Raw genomic sequence first — 12,738 nt, 5'->3', positions numbered from 1 at the left:
CAAACTCCTGTGCTTCTTGTGTTTGCCTTTCAGGAAGGTCTGAATTCATTCACTGATCCTCTCAATGCCTTGTTCTGTTGACACCATTTAATAAGATCAAAGCTTCAGCTGCTCAAGTGCTGGCGCTGATTACATATAGCAAGATAAATCTTTATGTATTGTAGCTTACCTAGAAGTAATTAAAAAATAAAAGGACATTCTCCTCTCTACTTACTGACTTGCACAACTAGGTGTTCTTCTCAAAAGCAGACCTTAACCCTAAACATGTACCAACTTTGCAGTACAGATTTCTGGCAAAAAGCCTATGCAAAACATGTAAATATTTTAAATTATCCTTTTTTTCCCCCAAAAAGATTCTCTTCTTTGTATTTTAACAGACTTGCCCCTCAAAAACTCCTCAGAAAACCTTTACTTGTGTTTTTTTTGTTTGGGCTTTGGTTTTTTTTTCAGTGCTTTATTTTCCTTCTACTACTCTTTGTGACTGAGTTTGTGCTAACCAAATGGAAGGAAAGATCGAAAAGGCTGAAAAACAAAGAACTGGAATCTTGGTTTTCCCATGACTCAATTTTTCATTTCACTGATGTCAAAAAGGCAAACAACAACAACAACAAAAAAGTAACCCGGCCCAGATATTTAAAAAAAGTCACCAATCTGATTCTCCTTGGAAATAATTAAGAACATATAACTAAAAAACCATCACACAATTCAGTATATGATACTGGTTGCTTTTGCTACCCAATACTTAAAATTATATTTTTTTTTATAGTAACTACCAGTAATTTAAGGTTTTCTGGAACAAGAAATAAACTGTTCTGATAAATTGTAACAAAACCTCTACAAACAAGGAAAGGAAATAGTCTTTACTCAACTTTAGAATGCCTATTTCAACTACATTTGTCTTAGACACATAGAATACACTAGATTTACATGAACAAATGATTTGTGGAATGGAACTGGTCCAGTCTCCAAGTTTCTCCTACCTCTCAGGAAGCAAATAGGGCATGAAGGCTTGGGATGCTTTCACATATAGAAGGTTGCCACAAACAAGAAAATTACTGATGATTTCACTTCTCCAAATTCTGCAGGAATCCTACACAGATGTCCCAGTTCTTTTTGCAAAACACTGACAGGTCCAAAATAAATCTGAACAGTTTGCTAATGCCAGAGCCTTAATATTAACTGCTGATAACTCAGGAATTCCACATGCAACCACCCTCTGAAGTTACAGTTTTACTGTCCTTGTAGATAAGAATTTCTTGGTTATCTGGCTGTACAAGAGGGCCTCTGGGAACTCTTTTGAAGAGTCTTCTGCAGCAAACAACTCACTCTGATAACATGAAGAATTGGATTGTTACTTGGTTTTAAAGCAGTATTTTTCCCAGTGTTCATGAACAGAATTAAGAAAAAGAAAAAAAAACAAATGGTATTTAAGTGGTATGAAGAAATCCAGGGCATCTGATTCAGCAGGAAGAAACACTGTGGGAACCAGCTATTCACCAGGAAATCAAAGACATGTCAACTGAACAATTCTAGCTGCTCAAGCCACCCTGTTAAGATGTCTTTCCACTTGCCTTGCCAGCCACAATGATGAGTATGAATACAGTACTTAAAACTAAATTGTTCAGAATTTTCTCTCACTCTTGCTTCGTGTAACCAGAAGAAATAAATCCTCCTCAATCTCACACAGGAATACTGAACGTTGACAGATTTCCACAGCTCTCTACCCACACATTTTGGCATCTCAAGAACCAATTCAAGTTAATCAGTTTCATACAGTAATGAGAGAGCTGCAAATAAAATGAGACAAAATCGTGTTACAACAAAATGCAGAACTATGATATGAATAAAACAAGTCTGGATACAATCAGCAGTCAATCAGAATGACAAACTCAGTGTGGTTTCAAATAAAATAATTTTAATGGAGCCTTGTAGGTTAGATATAGAAATACAGTTACAGACAGCCAAGAGTTTGGTTGCAAGTGTCCAAGATTTCCAGGCACTGCTACTAATATCTAAGCTTCTAAGGATGTCATTAACAAATAGAAGTTTGCTTAAAGATTCTTTGTTTGAATGAGGATAAAATTTTTCCAAAGTTCTTTTACTGTCTTCTTCTTTTTTTTTTTTTTTAAATTTTCAAGCTGTTTTACATCAGAATGTCTTTGGGTTTTTTTTCTTACTAACATATTTTCAACAAAACTGAGAAAAATAACATGTGAAGGCATTACAGTTGTTTCCCCTGACTGTGCTTACTGACCAAGTGCAAAGTCTGGAGTTTCTACATCTGCAAATGCACCACTTTGGATCCACTCCTCTCAGTGAGGTTGTATTTAGCCGTCAGTTTCTCCATGGACATTTTCCATGTGCACTTTGAGGTAGTCATTCCTTGTAAACTTCTTGTGGCAGAGCTGGCACTCTGCCATGGGGCGGTTGGGGTTGTGAGTCAGCTTGTGTCGGATCAGCATCTTCTTTAGGCTGAAGGACAGGTCACAAACCTGAGGCAGTGAAGACAAGACAAAGACAAATGAAGCATTAAAATTGCAAGCACGCATAACACTCCTAAGGTTACATCACTGAGGCCACAGCCACACATACCTGCAATATTTAATTAATGAGCTGGTCTTTGGAAGAAAAACTCCTTCAGAGAGCACCTGAAAGATTTTTACTCTGCCTGGCATCTTTTTATGTCGTATATTAGGAGTAGTAGCACAGGCACAAGGATGCTTTCTGCCTAAAAACGACTCAATCTTCAAACTACCAACACCTTGAGGTATCCTGATTACACTGTGGTACTTTGTTCAGGTTTTTTTAAAGGTATTGTTTTATCTGGGCAGCAAAAATTATGACAAAACATCATGAGCATCCATCAGTTCAAATGATGTATTTCCTTCCTGACCTCCAGGATGACATCTGCAGCTTCCAAAAGAATCAGTTCCAACTGCTCAGTTACAAGGAGGGAGGAGGGAGAATGAAGAGGTTCTGAAGACTGCAAGAAAGGTTAATTGCTAATATAAAGGAAACCTCATTGTACCAGCCTTTCTCTGCCTGGCCAAGAAAATGGAAGACATCTGGTAAATGAAGGTGCAATTCCTTTGCATTATTATCTGGTGTGCTGCTTTCCTTCCTCCACTGTACTTCAAGCAGTCCAGTTCATTCTGCCATTTGAATAAATAGATGGAGGCATGAAGGACTCTGCCACATTAAAGCCATCACTTTATAAAAATCCCTGTACTGAAGTTAAAATGATAAATACAAAAGGTTAAAAGAACAAGTTCAGCAAAGAAAAATTAGAACTAAAAGTTAAGGCAAGACACCAACTCAACTGAAACTGTGCAGTTATACTGCCACATTCACCTACCATTCAAGCAAATATTGTAACTTGAATTTGACAGGAAATTGAAGAAAAAAAGGAAAAGGAAGCAGCTGCTGATTTGACAAATGAAATAGACAAGAGTCATATAATTAAACAAGAATGAACACCCATAGGCCTGCAATCTTAACATTCCATGTTCCTTCCAGACAATATCTCTTTCATGCAGAAAAAAACTCAGAGAACCCTGGACAATCCCTCTTGAGAAAAAAAACTAAGCTTTAAATTTATACTGGCACCAAACTACTGCAAATGCTGAATGATGACTGATTCTTTTTGAAAACACAACAACAAGAACTGACTATCCATGTAGATCATCTTGACCTCCAGCACATGGATTTTATGCCAATTAAGGCAAAACCATTAAATGACCATAAAATGACAATGGCCAGAGGCAAGTTCTGTACTCAAAATAATTTCTCCCCACGCTGTGTGCTGCTGCACTAGAACATTTTTGACTTTATGACATGATGTAATGCTGAAGACTTTCATACAATAACTGCAGCTCTCCATGTTTTCCCCCAGTGAATCATCTCTGAATAAACCTCTTTGAGACCCAAACAACAGCCACCCTTTTGCTACTGCACCTCAATTACAATTTTGTTAGTGAATCTCACTGGTTCAGTGAGGCACCCACTGGTCAGCTCTGAGCGCTGCTTTTGCCAAACACCAGTTTCTGTTTCTCCTCCACAGAGCACACAAAGGGAACACCTAACATTTATCTAATCACAGCCACAAATCCCAGTGTGTTAGAAGTGTCACACACTTGTAAATACTCCATGTTTCTTGAGAGCCAGGAGGCTTCAAAGATATCTCCATCAGGGATATACACACATACTGAACACACACACATCTTGTATATCTTACACACCCCTCTTCATTTCTAAAATAAACAGTTTATAATACAGTCTCAAAGTACATTTTTTTCATTTATTCTGCTCATATAACCAGTATCACATGTCCTTCTGTTCCTCCAAGGCTCTAGCACGCTGTGCTACCTTCCTTCTTCAAAAAGAACATGGAATGCACAGGACTATTAAAGGTATGGCATACCCTGTGCTGTGCAGAAAAGTTTTGGGGAACTTCAAGAGTTTGCTTCATATATCGATTTTGTAAGCAAGACTGGTATTTTATAGATTTACAACCACTCTTGATAATGTGCATTTGAGCTCTAATCAACCTCTTCAAAATGATCAAAGTTCTGGTAAGGTAGGGAGGATGGAAAAGACTGACATTTGAAAGTAAGTGTAAGGTCAGTCCAAGGCAGAGTGGAAGGAAATACTGTACTGGAAAGAAAACAGGACAGGCAGTACTTGACCCTTCTGCCCCTCAGAAATAATCTACTGTCTCTGAGAAACTGAAATTCAATTGGCCTTCCAGTAAAAACCAGGCTGGTCTGGAGAGGAGAGACACCTAATTTGCGATGAAAAATTGCATTTCTATTTCCATATTTCAGTTATTTTCACTTTTCTAGGTGACATGTATTAGAATTGCCACCTTAAAATGGGAATATTCAATTTCCACTATGATGCGTGGGAGGTGAGAGCTTTGAGACATTAAGGTCTGAAAATGCTTTTGCTGACTAATAAGACACCAGAATAGACACATAAATAAACTGTAGCACCTTCCTTAAACAGAGTACAAGGCTTAGTTTCACACGTAACTCAATCCTGCCCTGCAGTGACTGTTCCGTGTGCCTGAGAGAGAGAGGAGAGTGAGACAGGAAGAGAAGACGTGATTTTTATTTCTGACTCTGGAAAAAAAAAAAACAAAACAAAACTATTTAAAGCAAGAATACAGACTAAAAGAATACTAGAAGAATTGGTATGTGGTACTCCAGAGATAAGAACTTGGAGAAGTTGTTGTCATAAATTACCACTCAAGTAACTTTAAGAGAAGTCATGAGAGCATCTACAGTTTATCTCGAGTGGCATAAAAAATTGTAGGTGAAAATACTTGAGTGTAAAAAGGAAATTTAGCATCAGGTAGCCCACAATAAATGTCCCCCAAAGGGACACTTTTCAGTAATTGTCCACTGCTGGTTTTCCTGTAACTTCTACATAAACATCTGGAATCATGCAATGTGCAAGACAGCTCTGGAGGAATGGGCTGCTCTGGGTGACATTTACTGTGTCCCCAGCATGTGTAGAACAGGAGCCCGGGTGGAATAAGGAGAAATTATTGAAAATATCAATTTTTACTTTCTCCAAGCGTGCATTAAGCAACAGACTACAGTGGGCACCTGGGGGACTGGAGCATGCAGGAATGAACAGTGGAGGCAACTCCTGTTGTGTCCAAACTCCAAAAGCTCAGCAGCCTCTGGCAGAGTACAGCCAGCAAAAGGCTCTTCTAAAGAGCAATTTTGGCTAAACAAGGCAGAAACTTGAAGTACAAAAAATATCACCAGTAACTGAACATACACTGAAAAATTCTCAAGTGAAGGACTAGGACTAGACACAGATTACAGCTGTTTCTAAAAATGCTATGGCTCAGGAAAGTACAGCTCTACTTAATTAATGAGGAAAACTGAAGGAAAAGCTGAAACAGGGAAGTATGTTTTCATACAGCTAATATTTCTAATTAAAGCAAGGAAAATTAATAAAATAGAATCACCATACCAAGCTAGTCTGCAAAAGCAATACTCTGAATTCAAGAGCAGTGAATCTTGGATGCACGGTGTGGGAAAAATTGCATTTACGCTGGTAGCTGGCCAAGAGCTGATAAACAGCGTAACAATCTGAAAGCTGAAAAAGTTATTGACAATGATTTGGAGTTAGAGAAATCCTCAAGGTACTATCCAGAGCCAGGCCGAGATTATCCCAAAAGAATACAGCAAACTCCCTAACTTGTAGACAGCAGCAAAACATCTCAGTTGAACTTTTTCATGAAATTAATATCTTTTATTCTCAGTGAAATGACATCAGATCATTCATTAAAAAACAAAACAGTTAACAGACCCTTGAAACTTTTCTGCCAAGCTGTTATTCTAATTTTGCAACTAATTATAGAAATTTCTGAGCAAATTCACAGCTGCTCAGACTGAGACATCTAGGATATAACTGAGAGCTGGCAGTCCCCTGTGAGTGCTTCATGAAGAGTCAGTATCACAAAACAAAACACCTACACTAATTCTACATCCATTCTGATGCCTTTCCCTAAATGCTTGAGCAACAATTTTGGCACCTGATAGTTCTGAAAAGACATTACTCCCCAGCAGTTTCTGCACATTGAGCCTTCCCACCTACCTCCCAAAAGCTGCGAGATGTTGGATACAAGGGGGGGCAGGCTGCATGAAGGGCACCTGGCAGTGATCTATGAACTGTCACAGCACACGCTGCGTTTCAGCCCTGAGAGCGTGCACAGCATCCCAGATTTCCTCACTGAACAAGAGGCTGTGAGCAGATGTTGAAAACATCAGACCAGATTTCACCAGAAACAGGCAATTCTGAATTCATATTTGTGTCATTCAACATCAGAAGCGTTGAGACTCCATGTAATAAATGAAATCCCTTTTCCTGCACGAGCTAATCTCCAACTATTAACCTGTCACACAATTCATACAGGAACTCAAGCAGCATGAACTTGTAAATGGTAAGATCCAAATTGCATTACTAATGGTGAAAAGAGCTCTTACGGGATCCAAAACCATAAAAGGAACAGGTGTGCGTGGCTCTTGGCAAGAGGGCACATGAAATTCCCTGAACAGCCTTTCATTGCTTGGGCAATCCAACCCACGTGAAGTGTAACCATGGCACAAGCAATAGGTGCAAGGCCACAGTATCCCTGCAATTAAATCCTGCTGCTGCACTGAGGCTGAGAAGACAAAGGGAAAGGAGGAGAGGAACTCACATCACACTGGAAGGGCTTCTCCCCGGTGTGGGTCCTCATGTGCTCGTCCAGGCCTCGCTTCTGACTGAAAGCCTTGTTACACTCCGAGCACTGGTACGGCTTTTCCTGCACGGAATGACAACAGCGAGTGAAAGTGAGTCAACACAGAGCCCAGGTCATTAAAGGAGTGGAATTCCTTGCTGGATGGTGCAAGTTTTATATTCTCTCCAAGGTATTACAGTCAGTGAAAACAACAGAAAACAGCTTTCAAATGATTAAGTGAAAGCTGGGAAAGCTGTGGCCTGACAGTTTCCACTTCAGCACCCACTTATGAATTAATTATCTGTTCCAGTCTTTCAAACCCACCCATTTGGGGAGTCTGCTTTTTGTCACTTGAAAGGTACAGAAACATAAAATTCCAATGTTCTTTCCTTTATCCTCCACAAATGCTTAAAGCATACAGACAAGTAAGATTATCCACAAAAACCTCGAGTTTGTTTGGAGGTTTCCAAGCAGGGGAAGAGGTGAGGGGAGGAAGAGGAGGTACAAGGAAAGCTTGTGGTAGCAGAAAAACTTATTTTGAAAAGCGGTGACAGAAGGTTAATCACATACTCATTGCAGAATCTCAAAAGAAGCACAGATGGCAACCAAACCATCTGTATTTTTATTACAACTATTGGTTAGCAGCTACTGTAAAACATGATGCTAGAGAAGCTGCAATCTCTCTGACCTCAAATAAATAAGAGATATATAAGCAAAGGCACTTATGCAAATGTTTTTTCTTTGAAGTTCTTCCTTCATACAGAAATTTACTTATGTGTAATTCTTCCTTGATTCCACTAAAGTTACAAAAGAAGTGTAAAGAAAGCAACAATAAATCAATTAAATGCAAGAATTAGCATCATGGCACTGCACATAGCCTCATTAAGATTTTCATGCTCTAAAGGCACCCTTATTTTTGAACCAACTAGACTTCCTTCACTCTCGTCCTACTTTTTCTGTGGTCTCTAATTCTGTACTGCTTAAGTTCCAAAGAAAGGTATTTTAAATTGAAAGCCAGGACTATAAGTCAATAGGCAATAAAAAAGCAGCTAGATCTGTGAATTAACAAATAATAGGCAGTAATTAAGTTCTTTCAGGAGATGATATGGGATCCAAAGATAAGTGAGATGGAACAACTCAGACATTAAAGCAATAAAGAGAATTAGCTGCCTGGTTATTGAATTCCTACTCTCAGTCTCTTGGAACCATCAGGTCTCCATATATTGCTGAATCCTGCCAGGATCCCCCAGCATTCCCCATGTCACACACCTAACACAGTGCACTGTCAATTAGTGCTGGGTATGGCCCAGTCTCTCTCTTTAGGGCAGCTCTCTGCAGGTCCAAAGACCTCAGTGGGGCACAGATGGGGTTCTTTATTTTGCAGTCTACTCCCATCAGGTTTCCTAGAAAAGGCAGTGTTATTTCCATGATTCTTCAGTAGAAAAGAAAACATAAAATAACATACCTAAAAGAGATCCGAATCGATCTATGACAAAAAAATTATCACCTAGACCAAAAAGTTCATGCCACAGGGAGCTTTGCTGACCAGACTAGAGACTTCATGGAACAGGATCTGCATTTTTAAGGGAAATGTATGAAAAAGTCATGTGAAAAGCAGGTTTCTGCAACAACCCCTTAATTGGTTTTGCATTGTGGTTAACACAAACCACATTTCTGCGAGTTCTCCAAAAGCAGCCTTTCTGTGTGGAGGCTGTTCCCCAGAAAGTGCAAAGTGAAGTATACGATGTGCACATCTTAAACACCTATGAAAGCATTCACTACTGCAAACTGCACCATGTGGACTCGCTCCCTTTTTATCATCTTGGTCTTCAGCTATCTGAAGAATTGACTTGATAATGACCAGGTTAATCATTCCAGTGCTAAAGGGATTTTGGGATTCCATTTTAGAAAACGAGTCATTTTAAACTCTGGGAAGCTGGAGTCACAAACCTGGGCTGTATTATCTTCCCCCAGGTTATGTTTGGCTGTTATATATTTCATATTTGTATTATTCTCTGTGGCAAAAAAGGGGGTATCGAACATGCCCTTGGCATTTGCATTGAAATTCACATATGTAGTGCATGAAACCCATCCAAAGCTGTCTTTGATCTAATTTTAGATCCCTTCCATCTGTATATTCCAGTGACTTCAGCATACATGACTCTGATTCACACCAGCCTCCTCTCCCCCGAGTGAAGCTGCCCTCCATTCACATCTGTGTCTGTTTCAGGAAAACCAGTAGTGTTGTCCAGAGCAAAACTTGGCCCTCAGTTTGTCTCCAGAAAAGAAGACTTTTTTGTTGTTGCTGGTTTTGAAGAAGACATCCTCACAGATCAATTTCTTCAAAATGAAACATTCTATGCTTTTCCTTTTCTCTCTGCTCCTTCTCCCCCTCGTGTCAAATTTCCATTGTACAATGCTTGGAGAAAGCAACACTTGTAACATGGAAAATATGATGTTTGCTTAGCATAACCATCACTGCTTTAAACATGAGCAGATTGGGGGGGTGAGATAAAAACCATGGCAACAGGTCTGAGAAAGTTAATGCCACCATGAAAGGATAAAAGGGGCCAACACTGAGGTGAGGAAAAAGCTGGACAGATTTAAAATATCAAGAAAAGGGGAAAACCTGCTAACCATCAACAAAACAGGAGCACATTGGGAGGATGATCCAGGACTGACTTCAGAGGAGTTAGCAAGTGCTGGTACTATAAATCTAGAAATCTGCCCTCTGTTGAAGAAGCATCTGCCAGGCCATGGCTATGGTGGCAGCCAAGCTGCAGGATGACATGTGTTTTCTTTTATTGATGATCTAAATGAGGAAGGGAGCAGGGAGAGCGAGAGAGACAGGACGTGGCTGATACTGCAGTGATTTAGCATCACAGTTTTAAGTATGCCAGGTCGGAATAGAAAATGTAGATCAGGATTTACAACCTCCCTGCCTTTGAACAAGGAAAGGCCAAGCAGACCCAATGGTACTCTGGAAGGTGTTTTGCTCTAAGACTGACACATGCTAACCTAAAAGCTCCCATCTCTGACGGGCTTCACCATTAAAACTGAGAGAAATTAAACTTTTTAAAAACCGTGTCAAATAAAACAGTGCCTGCAGTACACACTCCTGTGTCTGTGGATGGCTGAATCACAAATCACACCCTGAATTCTAAGCAGGTTGTGCTTTGCTTTAGGAAAACCTCGCTCAGGACATGACCAATCTCAAGGAAATCTGATGTACCTCCAACAGCCTGACACAACACAGAGTGTCCTGCAAGCACAGCAGATGGAAATACTCACATGCACAATATCTGAACTGCTAGCTGCTGCTGCAGCTGCCTTAAGAAATATAAATATGTTATGTACACTAAGTTAGGACTTGTGCACTGCTTGTTTCTGTAAACCTGCTAATATTGGCTACACAGGGGAAATGGGAATGACACTGGTAGGAGTCTCTCCAACTCGCTTTCTAAATCTGAATTTAGAAATATTGCATCAGCTCGACAGTTACAGCAAGACAAACATAATCTAAACATTATTATTACCAAATAAACATATCTCAAGATTCAAATAAGAGTTAAGAACACAACTACCAGCTTGATGGGTCTGTATTTTCAACATGCTGAAAACTGAAGCTTGAGAGAAGTTCAGAGAAAAAAGGAAAAGCTCATCAGGTCTTGTATTACACGTAAATATTTACACTTGTGACGTGAATGGGAAAATTGACAGACATGAAAAATGGTGATGCTACAGGACACACAGAATTATTAAATAAATAATCCTTTTCTTTTCATTATTCTAAAACAAAGTGTTCCTTTGCTCCCAGAAAAATTTTAAAATGTCTATTCATGAGATACTGATACAGTAACATTATCTGCTTTCAAAAGGCATTTTATGTGAAAATATTATGTGAATATTTTAAAAAATCAGTATTACTCTTACTAAATATGATTTATGTGGTTGCATTATCACCTGAATAGAAGGTTAATAAAAAGACTTTTTTGAAATAAATATCAGGCAAATGGAAAAATGTGGCCTAGAATGAACAAACACGACCAGCCAGATCACATTAAAATACCCCAGTCATGTCTGCAGCTACCAGGAGCATGTTACTCTCAAAGAGAAATCTGGAATTCCTATAGCTTTGCCAACCTGAAAATGCAGGAAATCTGCTTACACTTAAAATCACAGATAGCCCAAATTAACAGACTCCAGTTTTGTATTGAAGTGTGAAAAAAATTCAACAAGTAAGAAGATGCTCTATTAGTAACTGGAAAGTTTCTGCTGGCTACAGCAAGTGGCTGACCCAGAGACAGAGACCTACTTAATTATTAACATAACATTGACACTGGAAGACAAAGGGTGATGAGAATTTACAACTCTACAGAAGTCGTTGGGATTTGAAACTTGATATTAAACTTCAATTAAAAATCACTTTACAAGAACATGCTTCTTCTGTAGAAAAGTAAAATCCTTTTAAAAAAATATTTCCAACAATTAGAGCAGGCCAAGATTTTCCTGTTAAAACAACCGTGAAATAATTCTGGTATATTTAAACAAAAAAAAAGTGACTTTTACTTGAAATTACTAATGTTTTTGTTAGAACAGGTCTCAGTTTTAGGAGTATGAAAAAATAACCTTTTTTGCAATAAAATTTATAATTAAAACAAAAGCATGCATCTTCTCTGAAATGCCTGCCAGAAAAAAAAGGGTGCATTTCTTAAAAAGATCCAGTATATGCAAATCATTGAGCTTTGCCATATCACTAACTTCCCACATCCCATGGTAGTCCTGCCTATTTGCTGCCCATAAACTGCAAAGTTCTTAATTCTTTGTGGTTTTTTGAACTGCTGAGGTAATTTCTGCCCCTAAAATTTAGTGAAGGAGGGTTTAATCAGAATTGATGAAAATTCAATAGATGTTCACCTGCTCCCAGAAAATAACAGTATGAAAATAGAAAAGGCACATTTTCACTCTACAAGGAAGGGATAATCATCAGTCAACATCACATTAAAAAGTGTGAAAATAGAGGTGCAGTGGGATTCAATCCTTCCACATTCTGTGTGCAAACATAGATTCCAGAGGCAAGGAAACCACAGCCCTGGCAAAGTCATCATCCTCAGGCAGATGTTTGGGAACTTACCCCTATCTCACCAACAGGGAAATACAGATAAAATCCAAGATGAAAAAACCCCTCCAAATACAATCAACACATCATATTACTTCATTAGTCACTGTCATGTGCACAGAAGTCTATATTTAGTAGACAAAGGAATTTTTTTTTTTTTGAAAATAGCATTCTAAAACATATGCCCCTTTCTCAAACTTTAAGCTCAAATATTTCCTGGGAAACAGGAAACAGAACTGAAATTATGTCAATATTGTCTTGGCATTATTTCTCATTTACTATTATCTTAATATTCTTCTGAGTTGAAAAACAGGAAGCAGGGTAAAGTTCCAAATGAGTGCCTTGGAAAGCCTGTTTAACTCAGAACCTCATCTTGTTCAGG

General features: G+C 38.8%; 1 protein-coding gene across 2 annotated transcripts in view; it reads right to left on the bottom strand.

Annotated features, from left to right (window-relative positions):
- Positions 1 to 1,794: 1,794 nt before the first annotated feature.
- PRDM5 (PR/SET domain 5) overlaps positions 1,795 to 12,738 on the bottom strand; it is a 58,156-nt gene continuing 47,212 nt past the window's right edge. The window contains exons 14-15 of one of the 2 annotated variants that reach the window (XM_062494003.1): positions 7,217 to 7,321; positions 1,795 to 2,492 (exon numbers count right to left, since the gene is read on the bottom strand). In XM_062494003.1, coding sequence (XP_062349987.1) covers positions 2,328 to 2,492; positions 7,217 to 7,321 — 270 coding nt within the window. In that variant the 3' untranslated portion in view covers positions 1,795 to 2,327. The remainder of the gene's footprint in view (positions 2,493 to 7,216; positions 7,322 to 12,738) is intronic. The other variant, XM_062494004.1, reaches the window with a different exon arrangement.

The sequence above is a fragment of the Cinclus cinclus genome, chromosome 5 (genome assembly GCF_963662255.1).
Source record: "Cinclus cinclus chromosome 5, bCinCin1.1, whole genome shotgun sequence".
NCBI classification, from domain to species: domain Eukaryota; kingdom Metazoa; phylum Chordata; class Aves; order Passeriformes; family Cinclidae; genus Cinclus; species Cinclus cinclus.
This window is presented reverse-complemented; position numbering and strand designations above follow the sequence as displayed.